This window comes from Oryctolagus cuniculus, chromosome 15 (assembly GCF_964237555.1).
Source record: "Oryctolagus cuniculus chromosome 15, mOryCun1.1, whole genome shotgun sequence".
Classification (NCBI taxonomy): Eukaryota; Metazoa; Chordata; class Mammalia; order Lagomorpha; family Leporidae; genus Oryctolagus; species Oryctolagus cuniculus.
The window spans coordinates 28,068,412-28,087,227 of record NC_091446.1 but is presented as its reverse complement, the minus strand read 5'-3'; the positions used below and the strand labels follow the sequence as shown (position 1 = coordinate 28,087,227).

The window sequence follows — 18,816 nt, the reverse complement described above, 5'->3', positions numbered from 1 at the left end:
TAATGGGCATCCAGGAAGGCAGCAGGTGATATAGCTCGAGTATCTGAGCACTTGCCACCTGCATGGGAGACCCAGATAGAGCTCCCTTCTGTATAGGGCCCACAGTGTTAACCCAGTCTCTAATCTGATGACCTGAGCAGCAGATGGTTCTGAGATGGTACTCGCAGCGAACACAGATGACCAAACAATGAACACTGGCAGTGAGTTTTTCTTCTTGGCCACCATTCCCATCCGTTGACCTCGTCAGTGTTTACAGTGGGGGAGGAGACGTCATTTTCCTCCTTTGGAGGGTGAAGCTTAGTCACCATGGAAGGGTCCCCAGAGAAGGAATGGGAGGGCTATCATGGGGGAGGGGAGACTGTCCAGGAGCAGAACAAAGAAAGGGCTGGAACATACCAGAAGTCTCTGTCACCCTTCAGCCATATGCCTCATGATGACCTGCCCTGGGTCCACTCCATCTGATCCCCCCATTGTTGCTGGATGGGGCACAGACACAAGTGTACATCTATACTGGAGCCAAGGCTGGGACGTTAACACAAAGGAATTTTTCATCAAAAACTAAAGAGGACATTCCCCCTCTGCCCCCAAAAAGACAGTTCTTTGAGATGAACTTAAATCGGCACAGCAGAAACTCTTGACTCAACTTGTAGGAACGTCAGCCAAAACACAGCTTGCTGGGCACAGTTTTCAGGACACTGCCATCCCATGCTTCCTCCTTGTCTCCTCTCAGAACCTGGGAGATTCACACGGGGCCTGTGGCCAGGTGGGTTTGCAGCCATTCCAGAACCTGTGTCTCAGCCCCCTGCCGAGGTGCGGCCAGACTGTGGCTGCAGGTACACGAGTTAGGGGTTGTGTGGTATTTGTAGGGTGTGAGGGACAAAAAGGCAGAGACAGCAACCTGTGCATAGCCGTTGTGTTTTATTGGATCTGGTGTACTTCTTATTTTACAAAATATACAGAAGAGCCAAAAATGCAAAGCAGTCAGCAGTGTTCTGATGGAAAGGGGGCCCCCTGGGGCCCTTCTCTTCAGATGCTGCTGACTGGGAGCTAAATGGGACAAGCAGGTATATTAGGGGTGGCAGCATGGCAGCGGTGCTGGCAACCACGTGGTCCCTGCCCTCTATCTGTGTTCAGGGACATCTCTGGGTAGACTGAACAGAGCAAAAGGGAGACCCCAGGGAATCGAGGAGGCTGTGTGTAGTTTAAGTCGAGCCTGGGTTGTTTAAAGATTCTAATGAAGTCCCCACCCTGCATTCAGATGCTATGCCTGCCTCCTGCCTCCCTCTTCCCCTCTTCTAAGGCATCCGCTGGGAGAGCGAAAGGACCGAGGTTTGGGAAGGTCCCTGACTCACTCCATACCTCCAAATCTAGAGGACGTGGCAAATGCAGACTCAAGCCTTAGCCATCAAAGCAGCTGAGGAGCAGGCCGGGCAGGCAGAAAGTGTGGCAGGTGTCAGCAAGGACATCCACCCCTATTCTCATTCTCCTGCTGCCCCCACCACCAACACAAGCAGGAGGGTGGGGAGGAAAGAATTCTAGGGATGTGGCAGATAACTGGATCCCGGGCTCTCCTAGGAGACTAGGAGGGAATGGAAAATTTCTGCAGTGTTTCCAAGGAGATATCTTCCAAAAAGCCTAGAAACTCACATTCTGATGGAGGGGGGATAGCAGACCTGTGGAAATCGGAGCTACAGCCTGGCACGCCTGAGCTCTCACAGTCTTCTCAGGCCTTCCTGTGTTCCTGCCCAGCCACTTCCTAGGACCTAACCAGCAGCTCAGAGCCATCATTTCTTCCTCTACATCCTTTTCCCCCTCTCACAGGACTTTTCAAAGGCTGGTCTGAAAAGCCAGCTACTGTACTGGAGAACAGAGCATCCTCACTGGGTAGGGAATTTTAGGGGAAATGTTTATGAAATCAGGGAGGGGGAAGCACCATAGGAGGAGACATTCTGGCTAGTGTGAACATTTCTGGAGTGAAGGTGGGAGGTGTGGCAACAATTCCTACTGCAGGGGTGCCCTCAGCACTGGGTGTCAGGCAGGAAGGGGGTCAAAGCTGTTGGGAGCTGGGAACACCTCCTAGATGCACTCTGCCCGCTGTCTGGCCCTTTCTGCTCCAGGGATCTGGACTAGGGAGTCCCCAGACTCTTGGATCCCTACAGCTCTCAGAGTAGGGCTAAGATGAGGACAGACCTGGGAGAGAAGGTGAGGTCTGCCTAGACTAGGGCTGGAGTGTGGTCCCCTGGGATGCACTAACCCCCTCTCCTGGGGAGCTAGATGACATTGTCAAAGAGCTGCATGGACCTCATGATGTTCTCGTCCTGTGGCCATGGTGCAGGGGAGGCAGGTTGCAGAAAGAAAGAGAAAGAGCTTGTCAGAGCCAAGGAGAAGGACTCTGAGTCAGAGATGGGGACGTTCAGAGGCAGAGAGGAAGGAGACCCCAGAGGCAGGGACGGGGTAGGCCTCTCCCAATCATAAAGGAACAGGACTGGGGTGTGGAGTAAGCATGGGAGGAGGCTGTTCTACATCACTGAACGGGGCCCTGAGTCCAGGCCAGGGAATGAAGAGGGCAGGGGCCTGTACCTTTTGACAAGACTCAATGAATTCCTCAATGGTCACCACTCCATCCTTGTTTCTGTCCATCTTCTGCGAGGTGGTGGCCAGGCAGGGATGACAGGAGGGAGGCAGGCAGAATGCAGGTAAGTTCCCTGTTGGTTCCTGGCCCCCTTCCCTTCCCTCCAGGACCCTCCAGTCTACCCAGCCCCGGGCACCTGGAAGAAGCTCTCCACATGTTCCCTTGGGGCCTCCTCGCGGAGTGCAGGGTACGTGTACTTGCCCATCATGTCATAGATGGACTTCATGATGTCGAGCATTTCCTGTTGGGACAGAGAGAAGGGGAGCCCTCCTCAGAGCCTCTAGCCTCCAAACCGAGAGGCCTACAGCCCAGGACAGACCTCAGCCCGGCTGGTGATGCACACGGGGGTCGAGCTTCCTTCCAGTGGCCGTTGGCACCCCGTACCCTCCAGCCCCAGCCCCCCAGCTGCCCTGCACCTCCTTAGTGATGCAGCCGTCCTTGTTGAGGTCATACAAGTTGAAGGCCCAATTCAGTCTGTCATCTACCGTTCCCCGAAGAATCACCGACAAGCCAGCCACAAAGTCCTAAGAAGGAGGCAGAGGGGAACCGTGTCTTCAGGAACCCCTCACTCCACCCTGGATTTGGCCCGGAAACCCCAGAAAGCGAGCTTCGCTGGCCCGCCTCCCCTGCTCACCTCGAAGCTGACGGAGCCGTCGTGGTTGGTGTCAAAGGCATTGAAGAGAAAAGTAGCGTAGGTGCTGGAGTCTGCGGGCCGCGCGAGGCTAATCAGCTGGGCTCCACACAGGGCGTGGGGGTGCTCTTGCCTCTGCAGAGCCCCCTGCCCCGCAGCACCCCAGCTCCCCCACTCAGCTGTTTCCCTCACCTCCTTGAGGAAAGAACTGGGAGTAAATCTGCTTGAAGTTCTCCTCATTGACGATTCCGCTGGGACACTCCTGCAGGAGGACCAGGCTGAGGGCAGAGACTAAGCCCCTCCCGCCGCCGCCCCTCCCCACCCCCACCCGGCAGTGGTCAGAACAGGGGAAGCATTCATGATTTGGGGGGGGGGGGGCTTTTGGCCAGGGGGTAAGACTTCCTCCCCAGTGCACACGTGAAAAACATGGAACTAAATCGCGGGTGTACAGCTACAGGTCTGGCCTCAGGCCACCACCCGCCTGCCCAACTGCTTCCTGGGGCCAGCTGCAAACCCAGGTAGGCCCCGGCCCGTCCAGCCTCCCCTTCACTCACGTTCTTGAAGCCTCGGTACAGGACCTGCAACTCCTTGCGTGTGAACTTGGTTTGCTCCTGCAGTTGTTCCAGACCCTCGGGCCGGTGACACACAGTGGACAGTTCAAATTCATCCTCCACGCTGTCTGCGGGGAGCGGTTGGGGGGACAGCCGAGCCTCAGGCCCAGCCCCTCCGGCCCCCCTTTCCAAATCGCCGACCCACACACCACCCCCATCCCATCTCTGCCTGCCGGTTCCCCGGACCCTGAGCCGAGGACATCAAGGGAAGGAGAGAAGACGCTGGTCAGCTTCCAGGTCTATCAGCAGTCCAACGCCAGACCTGGCTTCAGGGCCAGCGATCCGACTCAGCGCGCGCTCCTGGGCCCTTGAACCCTGGAGGCAGGGAAGGCCCCCCAGCCGCATCTTCGTTCCAGAAAACAGGGTTCGAGAACTGGCGTCCGCGGGTCGCAGCTCCACGCCTTCCTGGACTAACTCAGGTCCATCCAGCCCTGGCCTTGCCCCGCCCAGGCCCTCCCCTCCCCAGTCAGGCCCCGCCCGCCCCGGCCATGCCCGAGCCATGCCCCGCCCAGCTCCAGCCAAGCCCCACCCCCAGGCAAGTGCCCCTCCCCCCGGGACCGTAAGTCACCTGGGTCCAGCGGGCGGGGTCTGTGGGGGCGGAGGGAGGCTGGGGCGGCTAATGCTGAAGGGAGCGAACTGTCACCGAGAAAGCGGAAGACTGCAGACACACACCCCGCCCCGCACACGCACAGCGAGTCGCACAGACCTGCGTGTTTCAACGCACGCCCCCTACCCCGCACTCACACGAAACGGATCCCACGCACACTTGCTTGCGGGACTCACTCCCCTTTTTCCGAATCTACCCGCTTGTGGGACCCATCGGAGTCAAACCCAAAGACACGCTCAGATCTCTACAAAACGGGCCCTGACAGCTCTCCAAACGCAACACAATTCCGTGAGGCTTGCCAGCTGAGGAAACGGAGGCCGCGCTCGGCTCCAGGTCACTCGGCTGGGGACCAGGCTGGGGCAGGACGCCCACGGACCCTGGAGGCTGGAGGAAGGCGGGCTCCATGCCCTACACCTGCGTCCTACTCCTCGGGGCACGCGCGACAAACATCGCGAGGTCCAAAACATATCCAAGGGCGGAGCGTCTACAGAGAGTCGCAGGCGCTCCACCGCGGCTCAGCCACCCGCACACCCGCACACCCTCACACACAGCGGGTCTCCTGGACCCTCGCCCTCCACACTGGCCACGCCCGGTGTCGCAGGCCGGTGACGCCCGCAGGCACTCAGCGACCACATCCACACACAGGGGCTTCATCTGCACACAGGGTCTGCGCTGCTGTTGGGCCCGGCCTGCGCCCACCCGACTCTCTCCACGCTGGTCACGCCCACACACGCGCAGGTCTGCCCCGCCACACACACCGGTCACTCCCTCAAACTCCAGGCCCGCCCCGGCTCACTGGCCACGCCCACACGCAGGTCCACCCCGGCTCACTGGCCACGCCCACACGCTCTTGTCCTGCCCCCCCCCCCCCGCCACGCCGGGCACGCCCACACGCATTCGGCCCCGCCCCGGAAGCACAGGAGAGGCACTTGCTTTCACTGACTGAGGGCAGGACTTGGGGCCCGCAGCACGGCAGCAGCTTGAGGAACCGCTGCTTCAGCGCTTTTTTAGTGGGCCCCGGAGGGTGGCCTAGGGAGAGAGAAGACCCCAGGAGGGCAGATTAACTCCCGCTGTGCTTCTGTTGCTTGTCCCTCCCCGCCTGTTAAACAACCGCGCCCGCCCGCTGGGAGCTGGGCTGGGAAGGAAGAGGGTGGGGTGGGAAAGAAGGAATGGTGAGGGGCTGAGGGCGGGGTGGGGGCATCAGGAGGGGAGGCGGCCCAGGCTGGGAAGCACAGTGGGTCTCACGGGCATGGGAAGGCTACGGAGGCGGGGTGTGGGCACTTTGTCCAATGGGATGAGGCTGGCAACAGCCAGGAGGCAAGGGGGAGGTGGCAATGTTTGTGCTGGTTAGAGTGGTTGGAATGTGCTGGGCTCTCAGGATGATGTCCAATCCTAAGGTAGCCTGGGTAGTAACCCCCCCACTCCCACCCACACCCACACACACAGGGTGGCAGGGATGTACAGCGACACACAGAATGAGAAATCACAGAGGGACAGATGCCTGTGACAGCTTGATAGCCAGTAACTCACACCTGGTAGCCTACTGAGCATGCACACACTCGCACACACACGCACACACTTTGACCTAGTATTCCTGAACACAAGCATGTACAAACGTGACGGAAGTAAAACATGACATGACATTGGAGACCCACGTGCACCCTCTCATGTACACAGACTACACAATGCACGATGACCCAGGGACATCAGGACACACATCAAGGTAACCATGCTGCACACCATATCTTACTGCGACCTAGGTCCCCACAGCATCCAAATACCAAAGGCAGCTCCTCACCCAGAGGCTTCATCCGCTCTGGGTACATCCACATTTCTTTCCTGCAACCCCTCATTCCAAGGCACCCGCAATCTCCCTGCCCGAGGAGCAGGGTCCATCACCAGCTACCTCGTCTACCCTGAAGGCATGGTCCTTGCTCTGTCCTTCCCGGATGGCTTGTTCTTTGAAGGTGAAATGGTAGCAGACTGATCTTGGAGACAAATATTCTGGCGCACTATGGGGCTATCCGGGTCCCGATGACCACAGCCCCCTCCCCTCTCCTTATTTCTGCTCATTCTACAGCTGTAGTTGCATCCCAGAGAGTCCCTCAGAGTTCCTGTGTGTGTGTGTCTGTGTGTGTGTGTCTGTGTGTGTGTGTGTGTCTGTGTCTGTGTGTGTCTGTGTGCGTGTCTGTGTGTGTCTATCTGTGTGTGTATCTGTGTGTCTCTGTGTGTGTCTGTGACTGTGTGTGTCTGTGTGTCCATGTGCCTTGCAACCACAACCACCGAACACTTCCAGAGTCCTGGGCCAGAGCCCAGTGGACCCGACACCACTGGCTAAAGTTGGCCTCAGTCCATTCCTGGAGAGGCCTAACTCCCTTTAGTTATAGGTTACTCTCTCACCCCAACTTTCCCTCACACCTCATCCTCCTGAGCCAGGCCCTTCTCCCAGGAGGTAACTGCAGGAGGTACCATCCCCTCTCTTCTAACACAGCCTCACCTCCTCCCACTCCATCCCAGGAGCTATGGAGAGGTGGGAGGGAGGAGGTGGGCTGGGCAGGGGATCGATGGTGGCCTGGCCCCTGGCCCAGGGCTCCATTAGCCTGGACTTTGGTTTCCCGAAGCCGGATTGCACTTGGGGCCTCTGATGGTGTAGTTGCCTGGCTGGGGGCAGCCCCCACCCCCGCCCCGCTGTTCTCCCCTCCTCCTGCCACCACAAGTCCCCTGCCTACTCCCAAGCCTCACTCTCTCCTCTAAGCTACTCTGAAGGTGGGAAGAGAAAGGAGCTGCCTTTAGCCTACAGGATGTCAGGGGTCATGGATGGCCCCTCTTCCTACCAGTCTAAAGGGGATGGCAAGTTAGAGCCCAACAGACTATCTTTTCCAGATTGGATGAGAACAAACTCAGCTCAGGCTCCCCAGTTCCAGCTCCCACATACAACCCCAATAACACAGCAGGAGATAAGAGGGTGGGCTGGGAGTTTTCTGCTCTCACTAAGCCCTGAGCAGGCAATCATGGGTCTTCCTCGTGTGCTCAGCTTCCTTCACATCTTCCCAGTTCTCCTAGGTGTCTACCTGCAGCCCCTTGTCCTGGTTCTTGCCTGCTGTCCTGTCCCTGGCACAGCCTGGCCACAGCCATGTCCCGGAGCCCTGCAGTTCTTGTTTTGAAGAGGAGGGCAAGGCCACAGCTCTGCAGGGAGAGACAGAGGTGCTCCCCTCTCTGCCTCCGACGTGGTGTGGCTTCCCCTACTGACTTTGGAGCGGGATGGGGATCTGGTTTCCACTCACATTCAGACTCTGGATCCTGAGGGGAGGTGGCAGAGGCAGCGGGGATGCAGAGGCTTGGGGAGCAGGGTCCCTGATCTGACCCCGCCACACTCCCCAGCCGGCGCTGAGCTGTGAACGTTCATTTCTGAGGTTCCCGCTCCTGTCCCTCCAGGACCTGCCTCCATCCCAAGCCTCGGGTATGGAGCTGCTATATCCTTGGGGAACCTGGGAACAGCCACAGATCCTGTCCTGCTTGGGCTTGATCACATGCACCGTCTCACAAAACCACACGCCTGTCACTCTGACACATGCAGTCACCTCCCTGTCACAGTAGCAGGCTCACACGCCCACATGAACACAGTCACACCATGTCCCATACACTCTGTAACCTACACCTGCCTGGCTGGAGGCGCGCAGATTCCCGCACCTCTCAGAGCCACTGGGGGCCCCCAGAAATCTGGGGCTCAGGCTCCTTGGAACCCCCCTCCTGATCTCCCAGATCCTCGGCTGCACCCCTCATCACCCCCCAGAGGTCCTGCCCCCAGTCCCTCCTGCCTTGATGGCCCTTTTTTTCTCTCTCAGATGCCCTGGCCGCAGGACACCCTTCCTCACCTCCCCAGCTGCTCCCCCTGCCCCCAGGAGACAGAGCCCTCCCCTCCCGGGTGCTGCCGCGGCGGCCCTCCCTCTGGCCAGCAGCTCGGACCTGCCCAGACCTGCCCAGACACCTGGGTTACCTTCCAAGGAGACAGGCTCAAAGAGGCCGAACTGCTCCAGGACCTTGACAAACAGAGCGAGGACCACAAGCACAGCGACCATCTCCAGCCCTTCCAGGTTCATGATGGGCCCAGGGCATGGCCGCCGCCTCTCTCCACCTCCCCTCAGCCCAAGCAGGACGCCCGCAGCCTCCCTCCTCTCTCCCTCCCTGCATCTCCTCCCTCTCCCCTCTCACCCCGCCTCTGCCCCACAAGCTCACAGCCACAGCCGCAGCCTCTTCCTCTTTGTGCGGCCACCTCAGCCTCTGCGCTGGCACCTCCCTGGGAACCTCTGGCCGGAAGGCTGGGGGGACAGGCCAGGAGAGGCCCGGGGCCAGAGGATGGAGGTGGTGACCCATCTCTGTCCCCAGGAGGGCTGCCTGTGGCTCCTCTGTGCCAAAGGTGGGGAGGGGGAGTGGAGAGAGGAGCTGTGGTTGGTGAGAAGGCAGGGAAGGGCAGGGTGGACGCCGCTGGGTGCGACTATGCAATGGGCACCTTTGTCAGTCGGTGGTGAACGGGGCAGAACGCACTGAGGGTCTCGGTGTTCCCCGCGAGAGTATTCCTGAGTGTCAGTGTGGGAGGACACACATGTGTCTCTGTGTGCGTCTACCTGTCGCACAGGTGTGTGTGGTGTGGACGGCCATGCCTTTCCGCCCTTGTGTCCCTGGGTGTCTGCGGTGAGTGGGAGGGGCCGGAGTACCTTGCCGTGTGCAGGGCTGAGGTGCCTGTGGTCCAGCAGGGCTGCAGGGTGTGGGTCGGGACATTGGTTGGTGGGCATGGAGGAGCCATAGGATTTGGGGTGTGGGTCTGTGGGTGTGCACCTGGGTCGGCATGGAGCCACACGAGGAGATAGCGGGGAGAAGCGGTGACCTCTCTTGGAGCAGGAGGACACTGCCAACATCGATCCAGTTGCCATGGAGACAGTGAGGTGGGAAGCACTCTCTTCCCACAGGCCACAGACAGTGAAACTGAGGCCCAAGGGAGGGAGATGAGGTGTTGGAGCTTGGGCAGGAGAAAGGCCATTTAGCCTGTTCATGATCCTCTGGGGAGGGAACTTGCCTGTGGACCAAGAGACCCAGGCTCCTGGGAGAGGAGGGGGGACTGTGCTCTTCTCCTCCTGGCTGGGACCTTATCCAAGAGATGCTGAAGTCCTGTCTGCACCTCAGGAACTGTGACTGAGCAGATGGAGCAGCAGGGGCCAGAGGGAAACCTGAGCCCTCCACTGGAGCCACCCATCCCCCACCCCCAGCTCTGCGGGAGCACCCCCTCCCTGTGGGTGTGTGTGTGTGGTCTGCAGGGCCAGTGAGCCACAAGTCAGGCCTCTGCATTGACCTCACCATCACGACCACTGCTGGCTGACAGTGAGCGCTCGCTGTGTGCTAGATAAGCTGCCCTGTGCTCCGAGACGCTGTCACACTGAGTTTTCACAAAACGCCACAGCCACGCAGTGCCACTGTCGCACACGACAGGTGCAAAGGCTGGGTCTAACCCAGTCTGCCTCTGAGCCTGCACTCTATGCCCCCACACCACCTTGGCTCCCTTCATAGGAAGCCTGCCCACCAGGAGGCCCAGTCTGGGGGGACTGACCCCAGGGGGAGCCCTCCCTCCTATCCAGCCCCAGGTGAGGGGTGGGGATCAGTGCCCACTGTCCAGGTTGAAGTCCACTGATTTGCAGTTCCAGGGGACCACCACTGGGGGTCAGGCATCCACCTCACACCCTATCTTACCCCGGACTTCTCCCCAAATAACCAAACACCCAGCCAAGGTGTGGGAAGGGCTGCTGCCAGCAGGCTTGGACTTGGGCTTGCCCCTCATCCACCCAGGGGTGTGTGTGTGTCAGGTCAGGGGTTGCTGGTGGTTTCTCACACCTTAGAGGTTACCGATTGACAGACAAGACCAACAAATAGCTCCCCAGGACTTTCCAAATTCCACTGCTGGCATTTAATGCCCTCGCCCGCATACTGGTAGATCCCTTTGTTTGCCTTGGCCTCCTCACTGCCCCCCAAACCCACCACATTCAGTCCTGTCTCTGTGTCTTGGCTCCCGGCATCCTCTCTGCCATGAAGCCACCTCCTGCTTCCGCTCGCCTGCAGGGCTTGCCTGTCCTCCAGAGGCAGCTGGAGCTCCCTCGTCCTCGCGGCCTCACCATCTGCCAGGTACCTGAATTCCCACTGAATTCCTGTCAGTCCCTCAAAACTCAGCACCTGCTTCTGGAATGTTATTGGTGAGAGAGTGAAAGGAGTCAGTGTGGCACAATAGGTGACAGCGTGGCCTGTGGTACTGGACTCTGGTTTAAATCCCAGCTTTGCAACTTGCAATGAACTGGGTGAGTTCGTAATTCCTGTGTGCCTGGGTCTCCCACCTCACATGGTTGCTGGGGTGAGCAAATAAATAAATAAATAACACCTAGGGAGCCAGTGTTGTGGTGCAGGGACAACCACAACCTGTATCAGAAGGCCAGCTCCAGTCCCAGCGACTCTGCTTCATATCCAGCTTCCTGCTAATGTGCCTTAGAATCAGCCAATGAAGGCGTAAGGCTTGAGTCCCTGCCACTCACATGGGAGATCCAGATGCAGTTCCTGGTTCCTTGCTTCAGCTTGGCCCAGCCCCCGCTGCCGGGGTCCTTTGGGGAATGAACCAGCAGATGAAAGATTTCTGTTATTCTTTCAAATAAATCATGTAAAAAAAAAAAAACAACACCTGACACAGAGTAGTCACTGAATATATAGCACCATTGTTAATAACACAGCTCTCCTCCTTCCACTCCTATAGCTCTTGGCAGTTCACAAAGCATTTTCACAAACATGATTGCCTTGGTGAGTTCTCAAGACAACTCCATGCAGTAGGCGGTGAACACTATTGTGCCAGTTTCACTGATGAAGTAAACAAGGCCCAGCGAGGCACAAGGACTTGGTCAAGATCACCTGCTTAGAGGGGCTGAGGCAGACTTGAAGCCACATCTCTCTGCATCACTCCTGATTCCTCAAATAGACTCTGAGCTGCATGAGAGCAAAGACTGTTAAACACTTGAATACTTGAACCTACGCAAACTAAGTGCCAGGCTCTGGGCTGGTGCCATGGAACAGGTGAGCCAGCCACAGTTCTGGCACTTCCTGGATAGGAAGAGGGCCACACTGAGACAACTAAGGCATCAAATCATTTAAAAATATTTGTACTTATTATGTGATAGAAACTGTTCTAGGCAGGCCATAAAAATGAGCTATAGTAAAATCTCTCTAACTGGCAGGCCAGGAAAAACTTGGGGAAATGTTTTAAAGAAGATGTATTTATTTGAAAAGCAGTGAGAGAGAGAGAGAGAGAGATCTTCCATCCACTGGTTTGCCCCCAAAATGGCCACAACAGTCCAGACCAAAGCCAGGAGCCTGCAGCTCCAGCCAGATCTCCCACATGGGGGGCAGACACCCAAGTACTTGGGCCATCTTCTACTCCTTTTCCAGGCAAATAAGCAGGAAGCTGCATTGAAAGCAGAGCAGCTGGGATTTGAACTTGCACTCTGAAGTGGGTCATAGGCTACAGGACGCCAGAGTCGTAATCAGCAGCTTAATCTGCTGTGTCCCAATGCCAGCTCCCCCTTAGGGTAGTTTTTTAAAAAAGATTTTTAAAATTTATTTGTATGAGAGGTAGGGTTACAGATGGAGAGAGGGAGACAGAGACAGACGTCTTCCATCTGCTGGTTCACTCCCCAAATGGCTGTAATGGCTGGAGCTGGACTGATCTGAAGCCAGGAGCCAGGAGACCTCTGGGTCTCCCATGCAGCTGCAGGGGCCCATGCACTTGGACCATTTTTTGCTGCTTTCCCAGGCCATCAGCAGAGAGCTGGATCAGAAGAGAAGCAGCTGGGACATGAGCCAGCATCCATATAGGATGCCTCAGGTGGAGGCCTAGCCAACCATGCCACAGTGCCTCCCCTTAGGGTAATTTTTGAACTTGTTCTTGATGCGTGGCTCAAACATCAACCATCCACACTAACCAAGGGATCAACATTTATCGAACACATTTTGTGTCTCAGACACTTCACATGTACTCTCACTTAGCCTTCGTAATCAACCTGAGAGCGGGCTCTAATATTCCTGTTCCTGCAGCTGACACGGCCAGAGTGAGAGGCAGGGCAGCCAGTCTGCAGGGCGACTGAGGATCGGAGAGTGGTTTTCCCAGGTAACAGCTGACGCGCTGATAAAGAATAACTAACCAGAGGCAGTGCTCTGCCGGCTCTCCCAGGCTGTCCTGCCTGTCCTCGTGGCATGTCAAGGAGTCCTGGGTGACTACTGCTTCCTTTAAGTTGGGGGAGATGGGTGATTAAAAATAAAAATGGGCTGGATCACACGAAACACTGGATGCCAAGCCCGAGGGGTTAGACTGCAGGAGGCACCACAGAGCACCCAGCTCCCTGCTTGCTGCTGCCGACCGCACGTGCACAGACTGACAGCCCCGCAGCTTCTTCCTGGACCCTCCTTGTCCTCTCTTACTCTGCCCTTAACTCTCAAAGATCACAGCCAGCCTCACAGAGCCTTGCGGTGCTAAATGAACCAGGGCTCTGGCAGAAGGAGTCAGGATGGAGTTCCTCCAGGCTGTCTTCCCTCCTCAGAGACGGCTCAAGGCTCAGGGCCCTGAGAGACTTGCTCAGATCTCCCACGCCCCTCACTCCAGTGCCACTGGACTTCGCTCTTTGCCCAAAGGAGTGAAACCCTAAGGGAAGGGGCCGGCACTGTGGCATAATAGGTAAAGCTGCCACCTTCGAGGCCAGCATCCCATATGGACACCAATTCGAGTCCTGACTGCTCCACTTCTGATCCAGCTCCCTGCTAATGCACCTAAAAAAGCAGGGGAGGATGACCCAAGTGCTTGGGCCCCCGCACCCACACAGGAAACCCGGAAGAAGCTCCTGGCTCCTGGCTTTGATCTACCCAGCTCTGGCAGTTGCAGCCATCTGGGGAGTGAACCAGCAGATGGAAGACCTCTCTCTCTTTATCTCTCTCTCTCTCTGACTGTAACTCTGCCTCTCAAATAAATAAATAAACCTTAAAAAATAAAATCCCAAGGGAAGTCCTTCAGGCAGGACTCAGGGGGACCATGCCTTGGTGCTGGCCCTCCGGGACCCCTCAGATCTCACGCCAGAGCCACCTCCCATCAGTTGTGCACCTCCCACAGGTCCACGCTGTGGCAGTGCTGCCTGTGGGGGCCCTGGCCCACCTTCCCCAGGCTGCCCTTGCTCCCTCACCATTCCTCAGGGAAGCCCCAAAGCCCTTTCTCAGTCCGACAGACCCACTCCAGCCCCAGCCAGGCCGGGAGGCACTGCAGCCCCCAGCTGCACCCAGTGATTAATGACTTCCCTGGATGGCGGCACTATTTTGGGTCCTGGAAGTCATGCCTGAAATGATTGAGAGCTGGCCCTGCCTGGCTCCAGCCATCTGTCAGTGGGGACAGGCCCAGGCAGGGGGCTTCAGACGTATGCTCCCCAGGAGACTTCTCAGTCTAGCTTTGGCACAGCCCCATCGCCCCTCCTTCTGGGGGAACACAGGCCCTACCAACACCCCAGGGGCTAAGTGGGTACAAATGGAAAGAGCTGGGGAACTACAGATCCCAGAATGCCACGGGGGAGGCTGTTTTAGTCTCCTGGAGGCTAAAAAAGTGGGGAGGGGATGCTAGGTTCTGCGGGCCCTGCCCAGGGAGCCTGAAGCAAATCCCAGTGGAGATGTACAAATCTCAGCAAGGCCACAGAGCACCCACAATCCACACGTCACCAAAGTCCACAAATCTCACAGCAGGGTCCAGCCTCACAGAGGCCACACAGCTCACCTGGAGATTCTGAGCCCCCAGCCCTGGAGCACAGAACTTAGAGCCACGTGCTCTGTTCCACAAGAAGCCCAGGGCCGCGGCCCCAGGAGGCACAGTCCCGGGGATGCCAACGTGGCGACACAGTCTGTGGACTCCCAGGGGGAGACAGGGCAGTGACAGCCCACCCCGGCGGTCCAGCCTGGTCTCAGGGGTTTTCCTTCCTGGACACTGACCCATCTGCCACCCCCAGACTCCCTTAAGCCAAGCCGACCAGAGAGGGGCAAGGCCTCTTCTCCAACAGCAGCCCCTCACCCAGGGCCCCTCCTCTGCCATCACTGGGAAGCCCCGGCCTCACCTCTCCTTGCCGAAGCCTCAACCTCCCTTCTGTGGCAGGGACCCCATCCCTTGCTCCACCTCAGTCACACGGATCCGGCCCTTCCGACCCTGGACTTTGAGAGCACCTGCTCCCTTCACCTGAAGCAGCCCTTCCCTCCCCACCTCACTCACTTTCTCGGGGTCCCGCCCCTCCCTTTCCTGGCTCCTACCTGGCGACAGCGACCCAGTCACCAGCTGGTAGAGGGATCGCGCTGCCTGCCCCAACGGGCTCCGGCACCTGCGGGGGCAGCGGCTCATGTTGCACCGGGAGCTCTGTGGCCAAGCTCCGCCCGCAAGAAAGACCAGAGCGCTCGGGTCCCCGCCCCAACGGAGGCAGCCGTGCGTGGGCGGGCGCAAGCTCTCAGCCTCCGCTCTGCTCCTGCTGGCGCGAGGCGGACTCCCCCGGGCGGGCCCCATCCCCTGAAGCCCTCGCCCCAAAGTTCCTGGACTGGGGTGGGGCGGGAGGAGCGGCGCGGGCCGGGGACGTCTTCTGTGTTTCTGGCGGGGAAGCTGGACACACACGGGTTTTGGGAACAAAGCTGGATGGAGAATTGACCTCATGTTTTATCGCGCCCTGTCAGCCCCTCCACCTCCCATCAAGCCCCTGCCCGCCCCCCGCCCCAGGTTTGTATAGCAATGCGAAGGAGTACGAGGACACAGTTGTCATGGCAACTCCCCACACTACCATAGTTCTGGGACCAATGGGAGGAGGAAGAGAGAGGCCGGCGAGGGTTTTTGGGGTGGCGAGGAAGAGGCCGCAGCGCTGGGCCCCACTGATACTCGGCTCCTGGTTCCCACTCCCTTTTTCTCCGGTTCGTTTGCGTCTCTTTATCTCGGTCGCGCGCGCTCACAGGCTCAGCCGTTATGTCGGCTGGCCACCAGGCAAAGGCGTCGAATGGGACACCCCCCGACCTGCGGTCCCCACACCCACTTCTCCCGGGCTCATCCCTGTCAGGTCAAACCCGAAGTCGAGCCTTCCAGGAGCCTCTCATGCCTTCAGACTCCTAGAAGAGCTTGCAGGGGAGACAGAGTCGTAGTCCTTCGGCTAGGATCCCATTCCTCAGGTTTAAAAGCCTACACTGGAGAGGCGAGAGTCACCGCCCAACTCTGTCCAAATCTTGCCGACTTCAGTTGGCCACAGTCCCCATTTGGGATCAGCTCCGCACGTATGGCCGCACCGAGCCACACGGGGGCGCCGCAGTCCCGGAAACGACCCGGGGCCGGAGGGCCAGGCCTGGGCGATCCCGGACGGGGACCGGAGCTCAGGCCTGGCCAGCCGGGTCCATTCGCTTCCCACCTTCTGCTGTTCTCTCCCTGCTTCCATTAGGGCAGCACTTTTCCCCCACCGACCCGCACCACCCAGCGGCTCTGGAGGGCCAGGCCGACCTGAGGGGTTAGCTGGGGGGCGGTAGGGCTCGGATTCCTGAGTTGGGGGGAACACACCTGTCTTAAGCGGGCATGGGGAAGGAGAGCAGTGCAGGAACCTGTGATGCCCTGAAGTATAACTTCGGGGCCGCCTCCTGCTTGTCGGCCTGATGGGCCAGGGTGAGGAGAGCTGGAGACTTCTCCCTGTCGGATCTCGGGGGCCCCGCCTGCCAAGAGAAGGGATCGGGAGCCGGGGCACGCGCTTCAGCACCGCGGACAACGCTTCCCCTTCGGCCTCGGCTCAGGCGCCTGGGGAAGCGCTCCGCGGCGCCGCCTCCCATCAGCCTGCGCCCCCCCCCCCATGGGTCTCCAGCCCTCCTTGGAGAGGAGACCCCCCTGGTAGTCCGAGTCACGTGTGGAGCTATCTGCTTCGCCTGGTGACCAGGCCCTCGATCTGTGACGCCCGTCAACATCGGCCCTCTCTGGCTCCCTTGGGAGGCTACCAGGCAGACAGGCAGACAGGAAGTAGTGCTCCCCATTTTACAGATAAAGAAAAATGAGGCCAGGAGAGTACAGTTCAGTTGGTGTTCGTCCATTACCTGGCTGATCTGAGGCAATGTAGGCTCCAATACCAGCGCCCCCTACCTCACCTCTGATCCAATCAGCCAAGTGGGGAAAGGATTAAAGCAGGAAGCAAACACTGACTACTGCGATGCTGATTAAGGTCCCCCAGCCCTCGATACTCTAAGGAGCCTGAGCTGATCGTGGGAGCAGAGTCGTAGCAGAGCTGGGCCTTTGGATGGATTCCATCCTGTTCTGGGGCACCGCTGGCACTCTGCCACACCTGGAGCCTGCCTGAGTTGAAGGCTTCCCCATCCGGGGGTCCTGGCAAAGCAGCCAGGGCCTCCCAGGGTCAGTGAGTGGAGAGGACACCTGAGCCCCAGGCCCCACTTCCTAACTGCACCACTCACCACCTTTCCCAAGGCTCCAGCTCAGCCCCCTTAGGAAGCCCCAGGATCAGGCCCTCCCCTGCTTCCCCCGCTTTGTTTCAGCTGCAGGGGAGACAGCCGCCCTCCTCCCACCCTGCTGAAGTTCTTACGCAGGCTGCCAAGGAGAGGCACAAACACACACACTGCGAAATGCACACGAGGTGATGCAGTCACCAAACAAACACTGGTCTGCCTGCCAAGCCCAGAACGTAGGCAGAGGTCCTGGCCTCACACACCTTCCCAAGGTGGGGACGAGAGGGTGCCCAGGCAGCAAAGTGCTCTGGGGGCAGGGAGGGGGAGGCCACATGGTCCGCCCCAGGCCTAGAACTGCTCTTTCTGGCTCTGCAGGAAGGCAAGAAGCGGTGTCTGCTTCGGGGTTTGGGTGACGTTTTGGGAGGGCTGTGTGGGGTGAAGGGGCTTCTCTTGTCAGAATGATCTGAGTCCTTTTTCTTGGACTGGGGGTGGGGGAGCTGAGCCAACACTAAACAAAGCACCCCTACGTTGGCCACATCCTGGACCCAGGGGGTGGCCCTGGCTCCAGGATGGGCAGCTGGACACAGAGCCCTTCATTGGGGCCACATGGGCTATTTGTGGAAGACTTGTGGAAGCAGCAGGGATCACTGAAGGGCTTCCTGCACCGGGAAGCGAGAGGCGGCAAGGGTAAGACACGTCACGGACATTCACAGAGCCCCACTGCAGACACCACCGCACAAAAGTACACAACCAGCATTACACACTCACGGAACCGTCTCACAATCACAAAACACAACAGAAGCCAGGAGGTTCACAGTCATAAAGTCTTACAAAGTGACACCATCACAAAGTGGAGCCCTGCCACATTCTGGCAGTCACATGCCACCTCAGACAGAATCACTCCAAGCACAGAGTTGCACATAAAACAGAGACACACGGTCAAAACAACTTCGCCGGCTCAACCAACTGACAAGACACAATCGCACTGCCACACGCAGTCACACTCATCCTGGCCGTCACCAAGTCGAGGGCACATGGCAACCAGCTGTGGGAGGTGCACACAGAGACACACACAAGAATGACAGGTGCTCACGAACGTAACACCTCCCACTCTAGACACCCTCCCAGCCCGGTGTCATACGCCCACACCTGCTGCCTCCCTACACCTGCCCCACCTGCTCCTCCCCCACCCCCCTCACGGGATCCAAAGCTTTGAACCCTTGTCCTGCCTTCCAGACCAGCGGAGGAGGGGGCGGGGACTGCCTGGAAATAGGGGCAGAGTGTGGGTAGAGGCCAGGCCAGGGTCAGAGAGGTAGGAGGGTCACGGGGGATGGAATCCACCCTCCCTCCCGCGACCCCCACGCCAACGACTCACCCGTGAGCTGGTCGTAGGAGCCGTCCAGGTCTCGGGAATCGGACAAACTCTCCTTGCGGCCCTGGCCCCGCATGGCCCCCGGCGCCCCCCTCCCGCCTGGGTCGTGGGAGGGGGCGCCGGGTGGCCGGGATAGGGCGCTCACACGGCGCCCCCTGGCGGCGTAGCACGCGGCCGGGGCTGAGGGTGGGGAGAGTTGGGTCTGGGGCCGGGATGCGGGGCCTGCTCCGGGGACCTGGGACAGGAGCGGGAGGCTTGGGCAGCAGGTGAGCGCAGAGCCGGAGGCACAGTCGAGCTGAGTGCGGAGCCGGAGCCGAGCCGCCTCTCCTCCGCCCCCTCCCCGCGGCTGTCACTGCCGCCTCCCCCCTTTGGCGCTGCTGGGATTGGCTCCCCCTACTCCCGCCCCCCACCCTCTGCAGCTCGGGGGAGGCACCCGGTGACAGGGTGAAC

The 18,816-nt window shown here is 59.0% G+C and overlaps 1 protein-coding gene across 11 annotated transcripts; it reads right to left on the bottom strand.

The window, feature by feature from the left end:
- Positions 1–901: 901 nt before the first annotated feature.
- On the bottom strand, positions 902–18,712 carry KCNIP2 (potassium voltage-gated channel interacting protein 2). Of its 11 annotated transcripts, XM_070057327.1 has the most exons (11): positions 18,370–18,591; positions 5,415–5,510; positions 4,443–4,496; positions 3,818–3,942; positions 3,456–3,525; positions 3,267–3,337; positions 3,049–3,156; positions 2,769–2,873; positions 2,581–2,643; positions 2,255–2,318; positions 902–1,047 (listed from the first exon to the last, which is right to left on the bottom strand). In XM_070057327.1, exons 1-10 carry the CDS (start codon positions 18,440–18,442, stop codon positions 2,271–2,273), a joined length of 813 nt encoding a protein of 270 aa, XP_069913428.1. In that variant the 5' UTR covers positions 18,443–18,591; the 3' UTR covers positions 902–1,047; positions 2,255–2,270. The 11 variants fall into 11 exon arrangements, 10 of the variants coding, with proteins under 10 accessions (XP_069913428.1, XP_069913433.1, XP_069913429.1 ...); XM_070057332.1 differs by having other exon boundaries at positions 902–2,318; positions 18,370–18,712; XR_011382305.1 differs by lacking the exons at positions 4,443–4,496; positions 5,415–5,510; positions 18,370–18,591 and adding an exon at positions 14,838–15,251 and having other exon boundaries at positions 2,191–2,318.
- Positions 18,713–18,816: the final 104 nt, after the last annotated feature.